Source organism: Phoxinus phoxinus (genome assembly GCF_949152265.1).
Source record: "Phoxinus phoxinus genome assembly, chromosome: 5".
NCBI classification, from domain to species: Eukaryota; Metazoa; Chordata; class Actinopteri; order Cypriniformes; family Leuciscidae; genus Phoxinus; species Phoxinus phoxinus.
The window spans coordinates 44,121,403-44,147,642 of NC_136880.1; the positions used below are offsets into that span (position 1 = coordinate 44,121,403).

General features: G+C 41.3%; 2 protein-coding genes across 5 annotated transcripts in view; both read left to right on the forward strand.

Annotated features, from left to right (window-relative positions):
- The window catches only part of LOC306998711 (uncharacterized protein), a 28,361-nt gene extending 25,303 nt beyond the window's left edge, over positions 1-3,058 (forward strand). Inside the window, exon 15 of one of the 2 annotated variants that reach the window (XM_079612977.1) lies at positions 154-3,058. In XM_079612977.1, coding sequence (XP_079469103.1) covers positions 154-1,954 — 1,801 coding nt within the window. In that variant the 3' untranslated portion in view covers positions 1,955-3,058. The remainder of the gene's footprint in view (positions 1-153) is intronic. The other variant, XM_079612978.1, reaches the window with a different exon arrangement.
- A 453-nt stretch (positions 3,059-3,511) lies between these two features.
- LOC306998714 (uncharacterized protein) lies at positions 3,512-26,132 on the forward strand. Of its 3 annotated transcripts, XM_079612984.1 has the most exons (10): positions 3,512-3,986; positions 9,380-9,469; positions 9,590-9,673; positions 9,767-9,886; positions 14,362-14,550; positions 15,743-15,848; positions 16,403-16,749; positions 19,432-19,643; positions 22,018-22,177; positions 23,757-26,132. In XM_079612984.1, exons 1-10 carry the CDS (start codon positions 3,752-3,754, stop codon positions 23,900-23,902), a joined length of 1,689 nt encoding a protein of 562 aa, XP_079469110.1. In that variant the 5' UTR covers positions 3,512-3,751; the 3' UTR covers positions 23,903-26,132. The 3 variants fall into 3 exon arrangements, with proteins under 3 accessions (XP_079469110.1, XP_079469111.1, XP_079469109.1); XM_079612985.1 differs by lacking the exon at positions 22,018-22,177; XM_079612983.1 differs by lacking the exon at positions 23,757-26,132 and having other exon boundaries at positions 22,018-22,483.
- Positions 26,133-26,240: the final 108 nt, after the last annotated feature.

Below are 26,240 nucleotides of genomic sequence, written 5' to 3' on the forward strand. Positions count from 1 at the left end.
ATGTACTTACTATAGGGTTAGGTTAGGATTATAGTTGCATGTAATTATGCATAATTTATTGTTATTACTATGGTAAGTACATGTAATATAGGTAACTAGGACACTGTAAAATAAAGTGTTACTGTAATATTTTACACCTTTGTTTGTGTACAGAAGGGAAGATGAAGGCAGTGACGAGGACACATATTTCGGACCGGACTCGATACCTTCTTCACCAGAGCCCGAAAAAACTGAGACCAATGAGCTTCCAGGTGCGGATGTTGCCGGTTACCATGGTAACCGTGAGGTGATGATCAATGAGCTCACTGTTGTCGACAGCATCTCACTGGCTCCTCAAGATCAACCATCGATGATGAGCGAGCGAGAGATGGAGGATGAGAAGAGTGAGGAAGAGTGTGAGAACAGCATCAACAACACAGAGACCGAGGGAGGAAAGAGTGCTGATGATGAGGAAGATGCAAGGACTGGATCAGTGGAAGAATCTAGAGATGAGGAAGAAGTGAGCGCGACTGAAAGGAACGAAGATTTGGAGGGAAATAGTGAGGAGAAAGAGGAAAATTCAAAGGTTGAATCTGTAAAAGAAGGAGAACAGGATGAGAGAAAGGAAGATTTAGTGGAAAATATTGAAAAATGTGAGGAAGAAGAGGAAAATTCAAAGGTTGAATCTGTTAAAGAAGGAGAAGATGAGAGAAATGAATATATAATGAAAAATAGTGGAAAATGGGATGAAGAAGAGGAAAATTCAAAGGTTGAATTTGTAAAAGAAGGAGAACAGGATGAAATAAAGGAAGATTCAGTGGGAAATAGTGGAGAATGTGAGGAAGAGGAGGAACATTCAAAGGATGAACTTGTAAAAGTACAAGATGAAAGAAAATATTTAGTGTTAAATAGTGGAGAATGTGAGGAAGAAGAGGAAAATTCAAAGGTTGAATCTGTAAAAGGAGAAAAAGATGAAAGAAAGGAAGATTTAGTGGAAAATATTGGAGAATGTGAGGAAGAGGAGGAACATTCAAAGGATGAACTTGTAAAAGAACAAGATGAAAGAAAAGATTTAGTATTAAATAGTGGAAAATGTGAGGAAGAGGAGGAACATCCAAAGGTTGAATCTGTAAAAGAAGGAGAAGATGAAAGAAAGGAAGAGTTAGTGGGAAATAGTGGAGAATGTGAGGAAGAAGAGGGACATCCAAAGGTTAAATCTGTAAAAGAAGAAGGAGGAGAAGATGAGAGAAAGCAAGATTCAGTGGAAAGCCTTGACCGAAACACTGAGGAGGAGGTGAAGGTACAAACCGAAGGTGTTGTTGAGGTAAACACTGAGGAGACAGTTGCAGGAAGAGATGATCCTGAAGCAGAAGAGATCCCGCGGGAAGAAACCGAAAGCATCTCATCGACGGCTCCCAAACGCTTGGTTCCCGTCGTCCCGCCCAAACCTCAACCCTCCCGGCTCACGGCCTTCGCGCTCAGGCAGCAGTTCGAGCACCGACACACGCCGCTGACGGACGGACCGCGCGGGGATAGAGCAGCGGAGGAGCCGCCGAGCGAGGAGGAGAAGCCGGAGCAGAAGCCGGAGCAGAAGCCGGAGCAGAAGCCGGAGCAGAAGCCGGAGCAGAAGCCGGAGCAGAAGCCGGAGCAGAAGCCGGAGCAGAAGCCGGAGCAGAAGCCGGAGCAGAAGCCGGAGGAGAAGCCGGAGCAGAAGCCGGAGCAGAAGCCGGAGCAGAAGCCGGAGGACGAGGGCCCGAGAGAGCGGCCGGGGAGCTGGGACGGAGCGGTGGACCGGAGGAAAGATCTGCACAGGGAGACGGAGAGAGAGGGCAAGAGGAACAGCGGCGTCAGCATGTGTTTCGATGAAGCTGTCGCTCGCGCCACGGTGAAGCGGAGCAGAGAGAGAGAAAACACGGACCGGCTCTCCGGCGCTCACTGGGACAGAGACAGCAGGAGAGACGGGAAAACTGACTAACTCACCAGCTAAAGCGGAAGCGCGTCTCCGGCACGGATTAAAAACTGCATTTTGCAATTTGGACTTTATAACTCGCAATTGTGAGTTTGGTAACAGTGTCCTTGTTACTATAGTAATAACTATAAATGATACGTAATTACATGCAAACCAAACCCTGATCCTAACCTGGCACTTCGTTACGGTGTCCTTGTTACATGTTCTTACTATAGTAATAACTATAAATAATGTTACATGCAACTGACCCTCATCCTAACCATTACCCTATAGTAGTTACTTAATATTACCCAGTACTTAAATGCATAATTACAGTGAGCTTATATCTACATCGCAAGTGCCTTTTTTACTCCGTGACCAACAAGCGTCCAGAACATGATCGTGAAGTGTAAGATATTATGTGCAAAGAAAGGAAAGTTATGTATGTACCAAAACATTTATACTCTTTTTCAATTATTTTTATATTCTTTTTCAATATACTAATTTTTTTATGATAAAATATATGGGGGTGAGACTGTTTGTATAGCTTATGTATATCAAATCATTATATAAATATTTTCACATTCAAGTCTTCGTCTAAATCTCAGTATTCATACTAAATAAACTCAGTCACCCTTATGAATATTAATGGTAACACTTTACTATACACATGAACTAACAATGATAAAGTCTCCTGAACCATGTATTAACCTTAGTTCATGTTAATTTGAACATTTAAATTTTTAAGATCAAAATGTGTATGTTAACATTAGTTAATGCACTGTGAACATCAACAAATGCTGTAGGAATATATTGATAGTTTTAACTAATGTTGATTAATGAGATCTTATTGTAAAGTGTTACCATATTAACTTTATCTGATGTCAGTGGTGTTCATTTTCACCCTTAATGGTTTAATGTTGTGGTCATTGTGTTATAAATGGTTTAATGTTGTGGTCATTGTGTTATAAATGCTAATGCATTCAAGGACAAATACATAAAGACCGAACACAACGGCTTAATTAAGAACAAGACAATCTGTATAGACAGGAAATTGTTTTATGTATTTTAATTTCTGTTGTTGTATACATTAAACACGCAAAGCATTTAATTTCAATAAATTAGTATTTTCACTATAAATATATATGGTGTATGTTTTGCTGTTTTTACTCGTATTCAGATATATGTCAGGTTTCAGAATTGTAAGTCTGACAATTTCTTAAATTCTGCACAAAATGTTTATTATAAACAACAAAGTTGTCATGTGATGCAGGACTTGTAGACTACATCAAACATAAATATGTGATTATGATTATCGCATGGTCAACTATTCAATAGAAGTCACTTTTACTCCGTTGACAATTAATATTTAGAATGAAAACTTTGGTAATACTGTATTTTGCAGTTTCCATACCTTACATACCATATAATAACTTATTATTGCATGCAACTAACTTTCAACCTAATGCTAACGGTTTTAGTAAGAACTTAATAATACCCAGTACTTATATAATTACACTGTAAGACACCTTAAAATAAAGTGTAACCAGAACTTTTCAGTATCTCTCAGTAATTCGGGTCAGTGCGTTTTTCTATGGCGCTTCTAAACTAGGTTTTAATGTATTGAAACGAAACCATCCGACATCTATTGGTCCTTCAAACGGTGACGTCACTTCACTGGGAACTGGTCCTCTCTTTTGTGAGATTTGTGTAAACATTGGTACATGCTCGACTATTAACCCAGCGCGAGAAAAGGCTCAGAATCGCCATAGTCTTTATTTAAAAAAACAATAGCCTTGTGTTATTCGCCATCAAGCGGCTCTAATGTCTGCGTCGGCTGATATCCACGCGACGCTCGCGTCGATCCTCGAGCGCTTCGCCAAATGCGCGCTGCTGGAGATGAGTCGCGCGGTGGAGCAGGAGATGACGCGCCGGAAGATGGAGGTCGAGACGCTGATGCTCAAACTGCAGTTTACCGAGAGCGAGCTGCGATCAGCCCGACAGAACCAGTCGAGCCTGCGCTCAGTGGGAACACAAGTCAACACCGGCGGACAGAGAGGTACTTCCGTTCACACGCGACACTGTTTACACTCGACATGCTGCGGGACTCATCCCTGCCTTCTGCTCATTTCACTCTTTAAAGTGCTGTATGTAACTTTTTCACTCTACTAAAGCATAAAAATACCACATGTTTGCAGATATTTAGGCGTTCACATACTCGTTTCTCTGATAAACACTTCTACAGACAGCTTTTTTACTTTGAAATATGCATTCCGTGTTGGATGTCTGTTTTTGTTTTGGTCTGTGTGACTCCGCCCACTGCCAGTTCACCCAATAGAGAGCCTAAGTCCTCCCCTTCCGGTGGACCTCTACACCATGGGACCTTATTGTAATCAATGGCGAGAGACAACAAATATTTTTATCTCGTTTGAATTGTGCCCTGAATTACACATATGATGTTTGTCAATTTAAAAGATACGTTTTAAAGTCAAGAAAGTCTCAGTTTGATGTAAACCTGTTGAGGTATAAGACTGTGAAAATACGTAATTACAAAGACTACAAACCGAAAAGGCGCACATGTGAAGTCATACCTTTTCTCTCAATGAATGAAGCTAACTTTACTGAAGCTAACTTTACTGAAGCTAACTTTACTGAAGCTAACTTTACTGAAGCTAACTTTACTGAAGCTAACTTTACTGAAGCGAACTTTACTGAAGCGAACTTTACTGAAGCGAACTTTACTGAAGCGAACTTTACTGACACTAACTTTACTGAAGCGAACTTTACTGAAGCGAACTTTACTGAAGCGAACTTTACTGACACTAACTTTACTGAAGCGAACTTTACTGAAGCGAACTTTACTGAAGCGAACTTTACTGAAGCGAACTTTACTGACACTAACTTTACTGAAGCGAACTTTCCTGAAGCGAACTTTACTGAAGCTAACTCTACTGAAGCTAACTTTACTGAAGCTAACTCTACTGAAGCTAACTTTACTGAAGCTAACTTTACTGAAGCTAACTTTACTGAAGCTAACTTTACTGAAGCGAACTTTACTGAAGCTAACTTTACTGAAGCTAACTTTACTGAAGCGAACTTTACTGAAGCTAACTTTACTGAAGCTAACTTTACTGAAGCTAACTTTACTGAAGCTAACTCTACTGAAGCGAACTTTACTGAAGCGAACTTTACTGACACTAACTTTACTGAAGCTAACTTTACTGAAGCGAACTTTACTGAAGCGAACTTTACTGAAGCGAACTTTACTGACACTAACTTTACTGAAGCTAACTTTACTGAAGCTAACTTTACTGAAGCTAACTTTACTGAAGCGAACTTTACTGAAGCGAACTTTACTGAAGCGAACTTTACTGAAGCGAACTTTCGAACTTTACTGACATTAACTTTACTGAAGCTAACTTTACTGAAGCTAACTTTACTGAAGCGAACTTTACTGAAGCTAACTTTACTGAAGCGAACTTTCGAACTTTACTGAAGCTAACTTTATTGAAGCTAACTTTACTGAAGCTAACTTTACTGAAGCGAACTTTCGAACTTTACTGACGCGAACTTTACTGAAGCGAACTTTCGAACTTTACTGAATCTAACTTTACTGAATCTAACTTTACTGAAGCTAACTTTACTTAAGCTAACTTTACTTAAGCTAACTTTACTGAAGCTAACTTTACTGAAGCTAACTTTACTTAAGCTAACTTTACTGAAGCTAACTTTACTGAAGCTAACTTTACTGAAGCGAACTTTACTGAAGCTAACTTTCGAACTTTACTGAAGCGAACTTTACTGAAGCGAACTTTACTGAAGCGAACTTTACTGAAGCGAACTTTACTGACACTAACTTTACTGAAGCTAACTTTACTGAAGCGAACTTTACTGACACTAACTTTACTGATGCTAACTTTACTGAAGCTAACTTTACCGAAGCTAACTTTACTGAAGCTAACTTTACCGAAGCTATCTTTACCGAAGCTAACTTTACTGAAGCTAACGTTACTGAAGCTAACTTTACTGAAGCTAACTTTACTGAAGCGAACTTTACTGAAGCTAACTTTACTGAAGCTAACTTTACTGAAGCTAACTCTACTGAAGCTAACTCTACTGAAGCTAACTCTACTGACGTTAACTTTACTAAAGCTAACTCTACTGAAGCTAACTTTACTGAAGCTAACTCTACTGAAGCTAACTCTACTGATGCTAACTTTACTAAAGCTAACTCTACTGAAGCTAACTTTACTGAAGCTAACTCTACTGAAGCTAACTCTACTGAAGCTAACGTTACTGAAGCTAACTCTACTGAAGCTAACTTTACTGAAGCTAACTCTACTGAAGCTAACTTTACTGAAGCTAACTCAACTGAAGCTAACTTTACTGAAGCTAACTTTACTGAAGCTAACGTCTGTCATGTTTTCTATAGTTTCACGTTATAATCGTGACGTTACGCCGTGATGCCGGAGTGTGTTGTACCAGACTGCACACACACGAGCAACGGTGACGTATAGTGCGAGACGAGAGATGAAGTTCATGGAGTGATTTTCACATAAATCTAAACGTTACTCTTCTGCTTTATGACAAACTGCGACTTTCTTGACTTTCATAATTACCTTTTAAATTGACAAACATCATATGTGTAATTCAGGGCACAGTTCGGACGGAATAAAAAGATAAGTTGTCTCTCGCCATTGACTACCATACAGATTTTTCCCGAAATAAGGTCCCGTGAGCCGGAAGCGGAGGGGCGGGGCTTAGGCTCTCTCTGGTACTTCGACGCCCGGGATGCCAGTTGGGTCAGAGTAAGATAGCAGATTCCACACAACCTAAAAAGCCTCGGTAAAATCGATATGAATGAGAGCATATTAAAACGTGGATAAATAAACTTTCTCTAAGTCTCCTCAGCTTTCATATTGTCAATTGCGCTCGCGTGTCCTCAAACTGGCAACCCGCGTCGAGTCTGAGGAGGTGCGGGGACAAATGTGTGTTTTCATAATCTAATTTTCCATTTCTCATTCCATACCCAGATAGCATACTATATCTGGGCCTCATCTATTACACATATGGCCCAGTTTTGGCAGCGGAGAAGGTCACATGGGCCACATCTGGCCCACACACATCAAGCTGGGTTTACTGTGCGTTGTGGCTTGCTGTGTGTGGCCCAGATGTGGCCCATGTGACCTTCTCCGCTGCAAAAACTGGGCCATATGTGCCTTAGATGAGGCCCGGATAGCATTTGCTATCTGGGTGTGCTTTGATTCATTATTATTTTACAATACTACAAGGGTTCACCCAAAAATGAAAATACTTTCCTATAATTACTCACCCTCATGTCGTTCCAAACACAGACTTCTGTTCATCTTCAGAACACAAATAAACGAAAAGAGATTTCTGTCCCTCCAGCAACTGGCACTTTGAACAGTTCATAATGAGATTGTGAAACTAACCCATATTGATCGGTTTAGACCAAATGTTCTAAAGAGACTCGATGGCTTTAAAAGATGAACAGATTTAACGTAGGCTTTTATAAACAAATAAACATTCATCAACTCACACATTAGTTGTAAACGGAAGCGTAAACATGTTTACTTGACGTGCGAGAACTAGGGATGAAAATTATCGATTAATTCATTAATCATTAGTTGATTGACCTTATCGATCGATTAACGATTAACTGATAAGCGGCGATTTTCCTGAGAATGTCAATTTCTCACGGTATCAATAGTGTCTTTTAGGGGTGGGGAAAAAAATCGATTCTTAGATGCATCGCGATGCGGACGTGGACGATTCTGAATCGATTCACAAATGCCAAAAATCGATTTTCAAAAAAAAAAAAAAAAAAAATTGTAATTGTTAAAAAAATAATATTGACGGAACGCAAAAGACGGAACTCTGAAGCGTGGAAACAATATTGTCAAAGCTTCCACCCGGCTCGGAAAGGGCAAAGCGCATTACACAATCAATCGCAACTTTTATTGCCAAGGATTTGCGTCCAGTCGTTGAGAACCAGGGCTTTCGCGCTATGTTGCACACTTTGGAGCCGAGATACAACGTCCCATCTCGGAGATATTTTACAGACACAGCGATCCCCACACTCTACAACAAGACCATAACCGAAGTCATGGAATCACTGAAGAAAGCGGGTAGGATCGCTGTAACATGTGATGCGTGGACCTCCGTATTTTATGTTAATAGAGATTCAGAATATGTTGAAGTTTGTTATAATTTGTTATTGTTGTGATTTTTACTGTAGTGAATTTACTGTTGTGAAATGGAAAATCAATAATCGAGAATCGAGAATCGTTAATAATCGAAAATCGACTGTAATCGAATCGGGACTTCAATAATCGCAATCGAATCGAATCGGGAAATCAGACAGATTAACCACCCCTAGTGTCTTTAACATAAAAAGCTAAATATTGCTTATATACTGAATAAAAATGCATGTTATATTGCTCAATTGATGTTTTATTGTTGTTTAGGGATGTCAATTTTCACAAATTCCCATGATCGATGGATGAATGTATGTTTCGATGTCATTGACTAATTATCAAATATAATGAGTACTATACGTGTCACCAGCGCCGCCTCAGACGCAGAGTGTGTGACTGGACGAGCTCTCCCTGAACACACTGAACACGGCAACTAAACCCAATGCATTCACAATCATTAACACAATAGTGTTCTCATGTTGTGTAATATGTCAGTCCCAAATTATTCATCGTTATTATTAGTCGTGCATTTCTGCTTGAGCCGCGCGCGCTAAATGAATAGCTAAACTGGAGCACCCTAGCGCGTTGTTTAACTCAAAGAAACGCATCCGATATAAGATAACTCAGATATAGATCGGCATACACAAAATAAACACAATATTATAACTTACATTTGCTCAAAACAAAAGGCTGCGAATGAACACACAAACTTAGTCATGATGAAGGTGTAAAATGATCCAAACAAAACGCGCTCGCTTGTTTCTCGGTTGAGCAGCGCACGCATGAACTGCCTAATCCATGATCCAGAAGTTGTATCGATTAAATGTATTATCGACAATTAATCGATCGTCGATTAATCGTTGACATCCCTAGCGAGAACCAATGAGGTTCGTTCTTGTTACGCAGCACGCTTGAATAAATCATGACAGGTTTTGTTTTTAAGCAAACTTTCCCTTTAAAGGTGCAGTAAGCGATTTGTGAGAAACTCTTAAAAGTGGATCAGACCAAGCACCACAACACACTTGGAGCCAATCAGCTGTAAGGGGCGTGTCCACTCATAATGGGGGAGGTGTTTGTGAATTTGGGGGAGGAGCTATCAATATGGGTAGAGGCGTTTGTTTTGGTGATTTCAAGTTTCTCAGAAATCGCTTACTGCACCTTTAACAATGCTTGTATCTGTATATGTCGTTTTTCATGTTTTATCCATATTTTTTTACGTTTTTTCCCTCATCAGAGTTATGCAGGCTCATGCAGGAAGACGTAATCAAGTCCATTCAGATCAAAGAGGAACACATGGAGGACGAGCAGTGGGACAGTGGACCGAGTAAACACACTAAGAATTATGATAGTGCTTTTCTGTTTTATATCAGATGCCAAAATATGATATTCTAATATACATTCTCAATCGTTTGATGCTTATTTGGTTGATTGATTTCATCCCTAGTTTCTCCTGCTCTTTCCCCGTTGGGTCCAGATGTGGAAGACCAGGATAGTTTCAGCACGGGAACAACAGGACCATCTAGAGTTGGTCAGAGATTAGTTCAACTAACCAGTCTTTAGAATTATGGACCTTTTTTACACCAGAAAAATTATGTCCAACTCTTTGTTCGTCAATCTGTAGGTAGTGATTTTATGCTAGCGAGTAAAATGAAGCCCGGTGGAATGTGGAACTCTCCGGTGTCCGAGGAATATCCGGTGAACTCCGTAGCCCAGAGTTTGGACGCTTCTCCTCTGGAGACAGGTGAGAGATTCGGCACAGGTGTGTCTCCGAACCGTACAGAGCCGCTGCCGCTAACCATGCGCTTCCAGCGGCGTCAGATCACAGACACAATATACACACGTATGTGAGGATGGTGCTGGAGGGAATGCACAGATTTGCTGTTTTTCCCCTTTACATTTAAAATTAAGTGTTTTAAAACATTTTGTGCTCTGATTACCGCCCCAATATATACTTGAAGAACTTAATTTCAAGCAAAATCAAGACAAAACTAAGTTTGTTTTTCGAGCTTGCCAAAGAAATCTCTACTGACTCCGGCTGGTAAACACCTCTGATCTCCCATTGGTCCATGTGTTGATGATGTAATAAGTGTGCGTGTCTGTCTGATCTCCCATTGGTCCATGTGTTGATGATGTAATAAGTGGGCGTGTCTGTCTGATCTCCCATTGGTCCATGTGTTGATGATGTAAGAAGTGGGCGTGTCTGTCTGATCTCCCATTGGTCCATGTGTTGATGATGTAAGAAGTGGGCGTGTCTGTCTGATCTCGCATTGGTCCATGTGTTGATGTAATAAGTGTGCGTGTCTGTCTGATCTCCCATTGGTCCATGTGTTGATGATGTAATAAGTGGGCGTGTCTGTCTGATCTCCCATTGGTCCATGTGTTGATGATGTAAGAAGTGGGTGTGTCTGTCTGATCTCCCATTGGTCCATGTGTTGATGATGTAAGAAGTGGGCGTGTCTGTCTGATCTCCCATTGGTCCATGTGTTGATGATGTAAGAAGTGGGCGTGTCTGTCTGATCTCCCATTGGTCCATGTGTTGATGATGTAAGAAGTGGGCGTGTCTGTCTGATCTCCCATTGGTCAATGTGTTGATGATGTAATAAGTGGGCGTGTCTGTCTGATCTCGCATTGGTCCATGTGTTGATGTAATAAGTGTGCGTGTCTGTCTGATCTCCCATTGGTCCATGTGTTGATGATGTAATAAGTGGGCGTGTCTGTCTGATCTCCCATTGGTCCGTGTGTTGATGATGTAAGAAGTGGGCGTGTCTGTCTGATCTCCCATTGGTCCATGTGTTGATGTAATAAGTGGGCGTAGGGGTGGGTGATTTGGCAAAAATATCATATCACGATTTTTTCCAGGAAAATCACGATTCACGATTTTATCACGATTCCTTTTCATTTTGGTTTTACTATTTTGCAAGTGACTGAGCATCACAGCCAAACTAATGTCCCTATTTTAAAAACAAAGCCTTAGGTAACAAAATATAAAATAAAAAAGAATGGCAGACATTTAGGCCAAAGTGGCGAAGATAAAAAATCTTTGTCATTGTCTTTGTTATTAAAGATTAAGAACATATACACATACACAACTTAGTATACAAATTAAATAAACAGTGCTTTATCATTGAAGAAAGTAATTAAATGAACAAATATGAAAATAAAACACAACATAGACTTCACTGTATACATTTTACATTGATTCTTATTAAAGCTACTATTAAAGTTCTCAGTCAAGAGTGAGTGAGATGCTCTTTGTATTTTGTTGTTTTATTAACAGGGATAGTTCTCCCAAAAATTTAAATTCTCTCAAGCCGTTTTAAAGCCGACTAAGTCTCCCTCTTCTGTTGAAAATAAAAGTTATTTGGAGGAATGTGGGTAACCAAACAGTTGATGTACCCCAGAGACTTCCATAATAGTTTTTTCCTACTATAGTAGTCAATGGGGACCAGCAACCGGCCGGTTAGCCACACTCCTCAAAATATCTTCTTTTGTGTTCAGCACAAGAAAGAAATTAATACATGTATGGAACAACATTAGAGTGAGTGAGTAAATAATGACAGAATTTTTATTTTTGGGTAACTGTCCCTTTAAGGACAAGCGGCAGCATGTTTACTATTAGGGCTACTGTCTCTTTAAAGGGCACCTATTATGACATTTAAAATGTTCCTAATGTTGTTTAGGGAGTCCCCAACAACAGTTTTACATGCATGCAATGACAAAAAACACTTTTGTTGTCGTATAATATGCATTTATTTTTACCTGATTTGCTCACCGACTCCCAAATGAATCGTTCAACGACTCATTTTTCAAACCCCTCCTTTGCGCGACGCTAATCTGCGATTGGTCAGATGACCAGCAGTGTTTACAGAGATAATACTTATTGTTTAACACGGAGTACAATGATGCTTTTATCAATTAAATTGTGTTATAATAATGATTATAGTCCACTGCTTTGTAGTTTGTAGTAAAAAACTAAAAATAAGATAAAGAATGTAATGTTATGTTAGCGAGCATAGCCCAGAGTTCATATTATAAAAGCACAATCAGTCTTTGTTTGCGTTAGCCCGATGCATAAACATAACGTTTTTACAAAAATAAAAAAAAATAAATGTAGTTACGTTACTACGAGGTATTACTCTATTCTTTAAGACAACTCCGAAAACAACGACAAACACTTCACATATCTCAATACAATTGTCATTGAAGACCTAGAAGCTAAACGGTGCTTACACAACAAACAAAATAATTATTAAGCATGCTACATAAAATATAAAAGCAACAATTATTAATAACACTTACAGGTTGTGATACGGAGGAGGAAGCTGATGCAAATACACTTGGAACTGAACCTTCCTTCAATATCAGCCGGCTCGCGAATCCAAGTTTGAGTGCATTTAAAAAGCAATCGTCTTCAAAATGGCGCGAACAAAGCACAAGGCTCGGACTATACTTCTGTGGTATAGTTATATGAGTTGTAGCCACTTAGTCTTCAAATGCTCCTCCTTGGGCAGATGAAAAAAGTTTGCTTTTGAGTCGCACTTCAGAACACAGCGTCTCGTCGCCATGATGTTTCCCTGCTGGCCTTGGAGCGCAATAAGTGGGCGTATCGTATTCAAATAACTTGACAAGTTGACGTCATCTAGTCAGAGAAAAAGCTTCGGTCTTCTAACGATTCATAAAAATGACTCCGAGTCGACTCTTACTTTTGAAAGACAATAACTTTATATACGATGCACTTTCATATTTCAAACTTTGCAGGATGTTTTTGTTCACTTAGATCTATGTTACACACTACATGAAAGGTACATTTCAAAATTCCATAATAGGTGCCCTTTAAGATCTGTGCGCGACGAGTCTAATATACACGCATTTGACAAGCAGATTTTTTCTTAATTTTTTCTATTGTTCTTTCACTTTAGACATAACCAACTTTGTTTATGTAAACCTTGTGTGTATTTGACAGTATTAGCGCAATAAGACTCGAAAGATAACTTAGCCCAGTAACAGGCGCTGTTAGACTGGCGTTTAGTGCATGTGCGCGCCGGTTGTATTGCGCTCAGAAAAGCGCCCGTTAGAACAGCGCATCAGCAGCGAATGACATGTTTAACCGGCAAGGCTTTAAAGCACATGCAAATCATAAATTTTTATGAACTACAGTGTCCCGTTCCTCTGCATTTCATGTGGATATACGTCGCGCTGTACAGTATGTTGAGACGGAGGCGCCATACGATATTTCTTCAAAAGCAGATCGTGGAGATATTTTAATCGTCCACAAATCGTAATATCGCACACCCCTAAGTGGGCGTGTCTGTCTGATCTCCCATTGGTCCGTGTGTTGATGATGTAAGAAGTGGGCGTGTCTGTCTGATCTCCCATTGGTCCGTGTGCTGATGATGTAAGAAGTGGGCGTGTCTGTCTGATCTCCCATTGGTCCGTGTGTTGATGATGTAATAAGTGGGCGTGGCTCTGAGGCTCCGCCCTCTTCGAGGTGTAAATCTTAATTTCTTCTGTTCGGTCGGTCGAGGTCACATGATCATGAACACACTGAGAGACGCTTTATAATAGAAACTGAAGCTGACACTGTTTTTCATGTTTAATATTGTAAAGCTGATGATTTAAAGTGATTATTGTAGAAAGTGCTGTATGATCAGATGCTTTCTGAGCTTCTGTTTTCACATTCTTGAGTAAATTTTCTCTGAGGTTGTTCTGCAAAGACTAGTTTAATTGAGAGTGTTTTAAGGTAGAACATAACTGTGTGGCTCGGACAAGTTACATCTGTGAATAAAGTCAAATTAAACAGAATTACAAGAGTAGCATGTCAAATGATGGGATCCAAGCTAAAGTCAGTCGTCCATTATATGAAATCGCTGTTCAGAGAATAGCTTTGACTATAACAAGAGACACAACACACACTTTGAATCATGTTTTTAAAATATTTCCATCTCGCTGTCGTTATAGAACACCAAAAGCAATATATAAACAAACGTTTGTACCAAATGCAATAAGTCTTTTGAATATAAGGCGTGGGAAATGTGAATATTTTAATCTTTGATATCGTGGATGTTGTGTATTGTTAATTGTTTTGTGATTGTATGGCGAGACCAAAGACCAATTTTCCGCTAAGGCTGAACAATAAAGTTCAACAAATGAAGAATGAAAGATCTTGAGTATATCAGACAATCTACACAAGTGTGAGATCTAGGATTGTGTTGTCAGGAAACGTGTACCACATCGTGAGCTTCGTGGACACTGAAGAGGTGGAGGTGGTGCCGGCGTTCTGGGTGAAGAACGGTGTGTGTTCCTGGCCTCCGTACATGGACGACGGCGTGCAGAGAGCGAGCGAGAGTTCGGAACCGCCGCAGGACTCGTGGTCTGCCTTCAAGGTCAAAATCATGTATACTGCAAGTATGTATAAATAACTTTCTCAAAATGCATTTATTTTGAAAGGTTACACTGCAAAAAATGCTTTTCTTACTTAGTCTAGTTTCCAGTCCAAATATCAAACAAGTCTTAAATCAAGAACCATTACTAAAGTTGTAAAATTATATTATGTATTTTATTGGTTTCTGGGTAAATAAATCAAAATTAAGTGATTTGTGCTTAACCCCTATATTGACAGCGAGCTATAATGCACATACGGGATCTTTCTGTGTTTCTTAGAGGTTGAATTGATTTCAAAATCTGCCAAACATCCAACACTACTTCTGAATAGATCCTATTCAGAAGTAGTGTTGGAAGTTTGGCAGATTTTGAAATGAATTCAACCTCTAAGAAACACAAAAGATCACGTATGTGCATACATTGTATGAAATTTTTCAAAATAATGGTTCAGACTCAAACCACATATGGAAATGGAGACGCCCTTATATGTGCAGTAATGTCCACTAGTGGAGAAGTGTGGTACTGCGCCCAAACTACATCTCACTGAACGCTTATTTTCAGATATCAACCTAAAATTTGAAACACAACTTGTTCAGATTTTTGGCTTTGATTTATTTGCATTTTTAGAGTCTACCAGGTTTTGAAAATATATATTTTATATAAAATATGAATAATTAAATTTTTTACATTGTACATTTTCATAAACTCAAACTTCAATAACTTTTTTTCTGTTTAACTTTCTTAATTTATTTCACTTCTACAAAAATCTGCCAAATGTCTTCTTTAAAACAAGACCAATTTTAAAATCTATTTTTCAAAGCATTCTTGAATTACAACCATTTAGGTTCGGAATGTGCATTTTCATGTCTGTTAAAAAAAGGGGGGGGGGGGGGGGTGCCGCTTAAGGGGTTAAAACAAGCAACATGATCTGGAAATGGGGTCAGAAAAATTATCTTGTTTCTGTTTTAATGTGCATCATTTTTCTTCCCCTATTGGCAGATAAAGCATCTACTCACTTAATTTTGATTAATTCCCCCCGAAAACAAGACATAATATCTTATGTTATTTTAACTCTCTAGTAAATGCATCTTAATTTAAGAAGTTTTAGATATTTGGACTGGAAACAAGACAAAAATACTGAGTAAGAAAAGCATTTTTGCGGTGTAACTGCAATAAACACAAGTGTATTGTGATTGTGTAATCCTGTCGTTGATAGATAACTACAGCGAGGCGATGCGAAAGCTTCCTCTCGTGGAACAGCAGAATGATCTCCGGCTGCAGGACGGGACCAGCTCCCCGAGGACACTCAAACACAAAATAAAGTAGGATTGGCTATATTATGTGTACCGTAAATTCCGGAGTATAAGTCACTCCGGAGTATAAGTCGCTCCGGAGTATAAGTCGCTCCGGAGTATAAGTCGCTCCGGAGTATAAGTCGCTCCGGAGTATAAGTCGCATCAGTCAAAAAATGTGTCATGAAGAGGAAAAAAACATATATAAGTCGCACTGGACTATAAGTCGCATTTATTTAGAAATTTATTTCACAAAATCCAAGACCAATCAGTGTTTTTGACAGTGTTTCTGTCTTGTTTTCCAGCACAAATATATAAACATTCTTAAATGAAGATTAGAGATGCACCGATATGAAAATTTTTGGCTGATACCGATAATTTTTTATATTTGAAAGCTGATAACCGATATATTGGCCGAGAAATCTAAATACACATTTTTATATAATTTTTGAGAGCCTGATTACAAAAACAACTGGAGAACCAGACAGAAACACTGCATGAGGTCTTGCTGTATGAACAAACACACATATTTCACTGAATATAATGGATGTACCACCCTAACTTAATAATTATCCCATCTCTAGACGGAACAGACGGCTTCTGGACGAGTACGACGCTAATTTAGAGGCCGCCGCTCCTCAAAACACGAGTTTACCACAAGCCCCTCAAACACAACCTCCGTGCAAAAAAACTATTCTGTCAGCTTCTAATGAGCCGAGTCGAGCGCAGCCGGGCCCGAGTGAAACCGCAACCCCACCCGTGCTGGAGTGGCACCACATGACTCTCGGGTCGTCGTCTTCATGCCAAGCAGTCGAGCTTCCGGAGCCATGGCCCGAGAGAGCCACACCGGACCCAGCGTCTCCAGAACCGGCGGCTCCGTCACTGTGGCATCAGGAGACGAGCCTCTCGTGCTGCGACCCCTTCATCAGAAGTAAGAACACTACTTTACTTTTTGTTGACTTTTTATGGTTTTGATTACCAAAACAATAATGATGATGTGCACCTATAAATCATTTAGAATAAACACTGCGATATTCAATAAAAAAATATGAATTGTCGATTTTGATTTCATGGGGACTTTAAGTGTGGGACTTGTATGTAAGTTTACAATCCCTGTGTTTAAAGGAGCATTTCACCCGTGGGAACATTAATCTTTATTGAAAGTGGGTCATATATGTAGTTGAAATGTAAAATAATTGTAGAATTTGGTGCCTTCTTGACCGAGGAAAGACAGAAAATAACTTTAGGGCGCGTTTGTAAGACAGTGTGCAGCTCGAGCCAGTCCCCGCCCCAGCTCGAGCCAGTCCGCCCCAGTCCGAGCCAGTCCGCCCCAGCTCGAGCCAGTCCCCGCCCCAGCTCGAGCCAGTCCGCCCCAGCTCGAGCCAGTCCGCCCCAGTCCGAGCCAGTCCGCCCCAGCTCGAGCCAGTCCGCCCCAGTCCGAGCCAGTCCGCCCCAGCTCGAGCCAGTCCCCGCCCCAGCTCGAGCCAGTCCGCCCCAGTCCGCCCCAGCTCGAGCTAGTCCGCCCCAGCTCGAGCCAGTCCCCGCCCCAGCTCGAGCCAGTCCGCCCCAGCTCGAGCCAGTCCCCGCCCCAGCTCGAGCCAGTCCGCCCCAGTCCGCCCCAGCTCGAGCCAGTCCGCCCCAGTCCGAGCCAGTCCGCCCCAGCTCGAGCCAGTCCGCCCCAGTCCGCCCCAGCTCGAGCCAGTCCGCCCCAGCTCGAGCCAGTCCGCCCCAGTCCGAGCCAGTCCGCCCCAGCTCGAGCCAGTCCGCCCCAGTCCGCCCCAGCTCGAGCCAGTCCGCCCCAGCTCGAGCCAGTCCGCCCCAGCTCGAGCCAGTCCGCCCCAGCTCGAGCCAGTCCCCGCCCCAGTCCGAGCCAGTCCGCCCCAGCTCGAGCCAGTCCGCCCCAGCTCGAGCCAGTCCGCCCCAGCTCGAGCCAGTCCGCCCCAGCTCGAGCCAGTCCGCCCCAGCTCGAGCCAGTCCGCCCCAGCTCGAGCCAGTCCGCCCCAGCTCGAGCCAGTCCGCCCCAGCTCGAGCCAGTCCGCCCCAGCTCGAGCCAGTCCGCCCCAGCTCGAGCCAGTCCGCCCCAGCTCGAGCCAGTCCGCCCCAGTCCGCCCCAGCTCGAGCCAGCCCGCCCCAGCTCGAGCCAGTCCGCCCCAGCTCGAGCCAGTCCCCGCCCCAGTCCGAGCCAGTCCGCCCCAGCTCGAGCCAGTCCGCCCCAGCTCGAGCCAGTCCGCCCCAGCTCGAGCCAGTCCCCGCCCCAGTCCGAGCCAGTCCGCCCCAGCTCGAGCCAGTCCCCGCCCCAGTCCGAGCCAGTCCGCCCCAGCCTGAGCCAGTCCGCCCCAGCTCGAGCCAGTCCGCCCCAGCTCGAGCCAGCCCGCCCCAGCTCGAGCCAGTCCGCCCCAGCTCGAGCCAGTCCGCCCCAGCTCGAGCCAGTCCGCCCCAGCTCGAGCCAGTCCGCCCCAGCTCGAGCCAGTCCGCCCCAGCTCGAGCAGTCCGCCCCAGCTCGAGCCAGCCCGCCCCAGCTCGAGCCAGTCCGCCCCAGCTCGAGCCAGTCCGCCCCAGCTCGAGCCAGCCCGCCCCAGCTCGAGCCAGTCCGCCCCAGCTCGAAGCAGTCCGCCCCAGCTCGAGCCAGTCCCCGCCCCAGTCCGAGCCAGTCCGCCCCAGCTCGAGCCAGCCCGCCCCAGCTCGAGCCAGTGTCCGCCCCAGCTCGAGCCAGTCCGCCCCAGCTCGAGCCAGTCCGCCCCAGCTCGAGCCAGTCCGCCCCAGCTCGAGCCAGTCCCCGCCCCAGTCCGAGCCAGTCCGCCCCAGCTCGAGCCAGTCCGCCCCAGCTCGAGCCAGTCCGCCCCAGCTCGAGCCAGTCCGCCCCAGCTCGAGCCAGTCCCCGCCCCAGTCCGAGCCAGTCCGCCCCAGCTCGAGCCAGTCCGCCCCAGCTCGAGCCAGTCCCCGCCCCAGCTCGAGCCAGTCCGCCCCAGCTCGAGCCAGTCCGTCCCAGCTCGAGCCAGTCCGCCCCAGCTCGAGCCAGTCCGCCCCAGCTCGAGCCAGTCCGCCCCAGCTCGAGCCAGTCCGCCCCAGCTCGAGCCAGTCCGCCCCAGCTCGAGCCAGTGTCCGCCCCAGCTCGAGCCAGTGTCCGCCCCAGCTCGAGCCAGTCCTAGCTTTAAAGTAGCCACGAACTTTCGAAATCCTCTTCTTCCATATCATATTGAGTAAGATACCTTCCGCCATTGTCGTAACTTCACATCTGGCTCCACAGCGCCTGTTAGCTTAGCTTCCAAACAAGATGGAGGATATTGCTTTTAGTTTCAGAAAGTGAAGTCCCACCCACTGATCTGTAATAGGTCTGAAGTGTGAGTGGGTCCCTCCCCCTGGAATAATGAGGAACGAGTGTTTGTAGTCTCAAGCCCTCTACAAAGATATGGGACTTCCTGCTTAGAATGACGCAAAATTACGATTTTTACATCATTACATCATACAAGCAAGAACTGCAACACTGAAATCCTGATTTCTCCCGTCTCAGGGGAAAATGAGGGAATAATGCATGACCATTCAAAAATATGACTGGGTTTCTAACGATACAATGCTTAATGCAAATGGGTGAAGTGTCCCTTTAATGTTTCAGCGCTTCTTCACGACCTGACCACTAAACAGGAGATCGTCATCGGGCAGCAGATGAGCTTAATAAGGATGGTTCAGGATCTGCAACCACACGGTGTGCGGGAAAACTCCGACACCGACTGTTTGAATCAAAGACGTTTTCCCATTGAAGACCTGAGGTCGTTATCCGCCCTGGAGATCCAGCTGCGCTCCTGTCCCGAGACCCGCAGGAAAGTGGTGCGTGACTCTCACTTATGCTTATTTACGTAAGCTCTGCTTTTATTAAACTGTTTCCACACAATACAAATATTAAAGCCAAAAAATATGTATCAATGCAACTTTCATGAAGTAAAAGCCTTCCTTCCGCTGGAAAAAATAGTCCCTGACCGTTAACAGCTACAGAAGTTATTATTTCACCACTAGATGGCGACAAAGACCGTCTTTATGAGTGAGGCAGTAGATAAGACTTTTATATATAGACTTAAACTTGTGATCATGGAGAAGACAAAACTGACAAATGACTAGCGTGTCGCGGGAAAACCCCGAAAGGACAAATATTGCAGCGGACATTTAAACAGATTTTTCATTACGAATATAGGACTGACCTGAAGAAAAATGCTACATCTACTGTAAATTTACTCGATCTCTCACAATACTCTATAATCTTCAATGAACAATATCGATGAGACCAAGCATGTGTTTGCGTTGCTAAGAGCGGTTGCTAGGGGTGTTGTGTAGCGATACAGGTGAAGCGGTCGAGTTTTATTGTGAATAAAAGACAGCTATTGGCCAATCAAAATCCAGGACTGCAACTAACCGTTTTATAAATGCTGTTATCATGTCAAAAACGAAGATATCTGTAATGAAATCTGAGTTTTCTGGCCATCCATTAAAAGTCTATTCGCTCATAAAGAGGCTGTACAGTAAATATATGAATCGAGCGGTTTAATTCAAGTCTTCTGAAGAGACATTTATTTTATAACCTCTTTATGAACATCCTATTATGCTCACTTTATGTCATACATTTTAGAATACGTTTACATCATTTAATGATCAAGTTTTTTTTTACTAAAGTTACATTGTTGCGGCACCTGTTTTCATCTTCTGTCTGAACGCTCGATTTCATTAAAACCGCCTTCTGAAAAGTGTAGTCTGCTCTGATTGGCCGGCCCCAGTGTGTTGTGATTGGTCTACCGCTTAGAGCGTGTGGAAAACGTAACGTTGATCTGCTATTTAAGCTTATTATTATTATTATTCGTAGCAAAAATTTGAAGTAGTTTTTTCTCTCAGAGCTTTAAAGCTACAACCACCAAACTCAGACTGTTCTGACGCTGTATCTTTTCTAACTGATCCAACCTACGATTTTTGTTAAACGAACGATCAAAACTTCTGTACAATAAGACTTAATATAGTATTTAAGCTGTCTATCATTAGCTAAGCTTAATGACTATCCTAGGACAACACATTAAAACATGCGAGCAACATGTTAATTCATGCTAAAATAGGCTAATCATGCTGACAACGCACTTATTCACGTTAGCAACATGCTAACAAAATTGCTGGAACATGCTAATTAATGCTAAAATGTGTTAAAACCTAAGTGCAAAATGTTAATTCATGGTAACAAAGTGTTAAATAATGTTATAAATGTGGTAAAAGATGTTAGCAACATGCAAATTATTGTTAGCAATGTGTTAAAACATGGTAGTAACATGGTAATTCATGTTAGCAATGTGCTAAAACATGTTAGCGAAATGCCACTAACATTATCATTGTGTTAAAAACCTGTTAATTCATTCTAGCAAACTGTTAAATCATGCTAGCAATGTGGTAAAAGATGCTAGCAACATGCAAATTAATTATAACAATGTAAAACATGTTAACAACATGTTAATTCTTGTTAGAAATGTGTTAAAACATGCTAGCAAAATGTTAATTCATGTTAAAAATATGTTAAGTAATGCTAACAACGTGCTAAAACATGTTAGACAAGCTAATTCATGTTAGCAATGTGTTAAAACATGTTAGCAATATGCCAATTAACGTTATCAATGTGTTAAACCCTGTTAATTCATACTAGCAAAATTTTAATTAATGCTAACGAAGTGTTAAAACATGTTATCAAGATGCTAAAACATATTAGTGACATGTTAATTCATGTTAGCAGTGAGTTAAAACATGTTAGCAATATGCCAATTAACGTTATCAATGTGTTAAACCCTGTTAATTCATACTAGCAAAATTTTAATTAATGCTAACGAAGTGTTAAAACATGTTATCAAGATGCTAACACATATTAGCGACATGTTAATTAATGTTAGCAGTGTGTTTAAACCTGTTAATTCATACTAGCAAAATGCTAATTCGTGCTAAAAAAGTGTAAAATCATGCTACAATGTGGTAAAATATGCTAGCAACATGCAAATTAATGATAACAACGGTAAACATGCTAGCAAATGCTAATTCTTGTTAGCAATGTGTTAAAACATGTTAGCAAAATGCTAATTCTTGTTAACAACATGTTAATTGATGCTCACAACGTGCTAAAGCATGCTAAGCCGTGTGTTTTTATGCCTACGGCACAGTAAGAGGTGTTTTAACAACATTCCAGGTGGATGAGCTGGGATTGTTGGGCGGAGTGGACGTGAAGGACACGGTGTGGCGAATAATGAAGCAGGCCATCAAAAATGACTTGGCCAAAACTGTGAACTGGAGAGGTGTGAACGGGAAAACGTCTTTCCAGAGTTTAGAGTTTAAAAACGTTGTGATTGGTAAGTGCTCTCGTGGTCAATCTTCTTCCAGATGTTGTGGACCAGTGGCGTCTCTATTTATTATGATGCGTTTGATTCCAGTGTTTAAAGGATTATTCACTTCAGAATTAAAATCTCTAAAATCCCAGATGTTCATGTCTGTCAAAAATGAAGGTTTGTGAGGAACACACTCCAGGATGTTCTCCGTATAGGGTCTTCAATGGTCCAGCGGGTCGAAGGTCGGGATGGCTGACGTCGAGATCCCGAAGCGCAGAGGTTTCGAAACACTGATCCGAAGCGTGATTCAGAACACAGATGTCACGAGACTACGGCTGAAGCTTCGGAGTGTTTCACGAGTGTTTCCACAGTCACAATCGCACATCTGTATAAACGTGAAGTCAACGCATCGTGACCTCGTGTGGTTCTGTGAGAGGAGTTTGATTTTAAGATAGCGGATTTTTGGTGATATAGTGACAGTTATAGTGCGATTTGTTTAGTTATATTCAGGCTTACATTTAAATTTACACATTGACTGATAGGCTAGAGACAGACAGAGTAGATAGATAGATAGATAGATAGATAGATAGATAGATAGATAGATAGATAGATAGATAGATAGATAGATAGATAGATAGATAGATAGATAGATGGATGGATGGATGGATGGATGGATGGATGGATAAAGTAGATTGATTGATTGATAGGTTGATTAATAGATAGATAGATAGATTGATTGATTAATAGATAGATTGATGGATGGATTGATTGATTGATTGATTGGTTGGTTGATTAATATATAGATTGATGGATGGATGGATGGATGGATGGATAGATAGATAAAGTAGATTGATTGATAGGTTGATTAATAGATAGATTGATTGATTGGTTGATTAATAGATGGATGGATGGATGGATGGATTGATTGGTTGATTAATATATAGATTGATAGATAGATAGATAGATAGATAGATAGATAGATAGATAGATAGATAGATAGATAGATAGATAGATAGATAAAAAATAACATTGTTATTAAGAGTCTCATCTAGACAAACCAGCGGACATTTTATAACAAAATAAACATTTATATATTTTTAACCACAAATGCTGGTCTTGCACTCGCTGTGATGCGACACACATTACGTCATCAGGTTGAAAGGTCAAGCGACACATTACGTCATCAGGTTGAAAGGTCAAGCGTGACGTCGGCGGAAGAACCGACCCAGAGTTTATAAAGCCAACGTGCAAAGACTGAGTCAAACGCCACTTACAAATCAATAAATAAATAAATAAAAGGTAAAACAACGATATCGGATGATTTTGAAGTTGGAGTTTTTCGCCCTATCCTACATTTCTGACCCGGAACGCGCGTGACCTTTCAACCTGATGGCGTAGTGTGTGTCGCAAGCGTTGAATAATTTTGGGGGGAAAAGGCTCTGCGTAAACTTCAAAAACGTGAACCTGTGAGAACGCTGACGGCGCACGTGCGTATCGCGTGTTCAATCGTATGCACGTTTGCATATATACAGTGTATGTGCGCAGGCGTGTAGTGCTTCTTTACTAATTGACCTCAACTGTGTGTGTGTGTGTGTGTGTGTAGAGGCTGTGAGGAGAAACCCCACGTGTGCGCAGATCACGGAGCTGGAGGTGGAGAAGGCCATCATCCGCTGGTTTCATCTGGCCGGCGACCGCGAGGGCGGGAGGAAGAAGAGAACGCCGCTGCAAGACGTCGGCGTGGAGAACTGAGGAAAACCTGCTTTCCATCAGAATCTTTACATCTCTACAGTTCTGCTTTTAATTCTGCCTGTACATATCTGCACATCCGTCAATACGTTTTATATTTCATTAGTCTTTTATATTCATTTACCCTATGCAATGCAACGTTACATATTCAAGTGCATTTGAAATATTTATTGCATGTTTTTTATTTTTGAGCCTATTTATTTGTTGCCTTAATTTTAATGTCGTAGCATAAGCTTGTTTCCGCCACAGAATTAAACATTTTAAAAGATAATTGCGATTTTACATCTTGCAATTCTGACTTTATTTTTCAGAATTGTGAGATATAAAGTCGCTATTGCGTGATATACAGTCACTATTGCGTGATATAAAGTCGCTATTGCGTGATTTAAAGTCAGAATTGCGTGATATAAAGTCAGTATTGCGTGATATAAAGTCAGTATTGCGTGATATAAAGTCACTATTGCGTGATATAAAGTCACTATTGCGTGATATACAGTCACTATTGCGTGATATAGTCAGAATTGCGTGTTATAAAGTCACTATTGCGTGATATAAAGTCACTATTGCGTGATATAGTCAGAATTGCGTGATATACAGTCACTATTGCGTGATATAAAGTCAGTATTGCGTGATATAAAGTCAGTATTGCGTGATATAAAGTCACTGTTGCGTGATATAAAGTCACTATTGCGTGATATAGTCAGAATTGCGTGATATACAGTCACTATTGCGTGATATATAGTCAGTATTGCGTGATATAAAGTCAGTATTGCGTGATATAAAGTCACTGTTGCGTGATATAGTCAGAATTGCGTGATATAAAGTCACTGTTGCGTGATATAGTCAGAATTGCGTGATATAAAGTCAGTATTGCGTGATATAAAGTCACTGTTGCGTGATATAGTCAGTATTGCGTGATATAAAGTCACTGTTGCGTGATATAGTCAGAATTGCGTGATATAAAGTCAGTATTGCGTGATATAGTCAGAATTGCGTGATATAAAGTCAGTATTGCGTGATATAAAGTCACTGTTGCGTGATATAGTCAGTATTGCGTGATATAAAGTCACTGTTGCGTGATATAGTCAGTATTGCGTGATATAGTCACTGTTGCGTGATATAGTCAGAATTGCGTGATATAAAGTCACTATTGCGTGATATAGTCAGAATTGCGTGATATAAAGTCACTATTGCGTGATATAAAGTCACTATTGCGTGATATAGTCAGAATTGCGTGATATAAAGTCACTATTGCGTGATATAGTCAGAATTGCGTGATATAAAGTCACTGTTGCGTGATATAGTCAGAATTGTGTGATATAAAGTCACTGTTGCGTGATATAGTCAGAATTGCGTGATATAAAGTCACTGTTGCGTGATATAGTCAGAATTGCGTGATATAAAGTCACTATTGCGTGATATAGTCAGAATTGCGTGATATAAAGTCACTGTTGCGTGATATAGTCAGAATTGTGTGATATAAAGTCACTGTTGCGTGTTATAAAGACTTTTTTCCTCAGAATTAAGAGTTTATATCACATAATTCTTAGATAAAAAGTCGCAATTACCTTTTTTTTTTTATTCTGTGGCGAAAACAAGCTTCCATAAAACGCTTTGCATCTCCACATCTAGAAGTATAGATTTTATTTTTCATTTATCACTTATATAGCACATTTGTGACCCTGGTCGCAATAGCCAACTGTACATTGTATGGGTCAAAATTATTAATTTTTCTTTTATGCCAAAAACCATGAGGATATTAAGATCATGTTCCATGAAGATATTTAGTAAATATTTAAAACATGTATGTTTGTGAAAACATTGCAGCACAATCGTGAACATAAATGCTCCTCCTTTTTTGCTCCTCAGATTCCAGATTTTCAATAGTTGTGTCTCGACCAAATATTGTCCTATCCTAACAAACCACACATCAATGGAGAGATTATTTATCCAGCTTTCAGATGATGTATAATCTCAATTTCACAAAATTGACCCATCTGACTGGTGTTGTGGTCCAGGGTCACACGTTAATTAGTTTCTGTTATTTGTGCAACTTTATACACTACAACATTTAAATTGACATTTTATCATACATTATATTGTTTTATTGTTACTATTTATTTTTGTTTATCTGACACATTTTAACATTGTGTTTATTTGTGCTGTTACCTGGTTAAGGTTTAAACATTTTTGTTATTTTTGTCTGCATTAATAAAACGGATTATACTTTGCATTTGCTTAGTTTCTGTAGTTTTTTCCACCACCTTCTTCCGTTATACATTTTACAATATATGAATATTATATAGCAGTTGCAATTCTGGCACTTTTTGGGCCAGTTGTG

What these genes read in the sequence shown, in the direction of transcription:
- LOC306998714 (XM_079612983.1), top strand. Translation starts at nt 3,752, where the DNA reads ATGTCTGCGTCGGCTGATATCCACGCGACGCTCGCGTCGATCCTCGAG. An exon ending in ACACTCAAACACAAAATAAA is followed by an intron (nt 15,849 to 16,402) that starts GTAGGATTGGCT and finishes TCCCATCTCTAG; the next exon opens with ACGGAACAGACGGCTTCTGG. An exon ending in CTGCGACCCCTTCATCAGAA is followed by an intron (nt 16,750 to 19,431) that starts GTAAGAACACTA and finishes TTAATGTTTCAG; the next exon opens with CGCTTCTTCACGACCTGACC.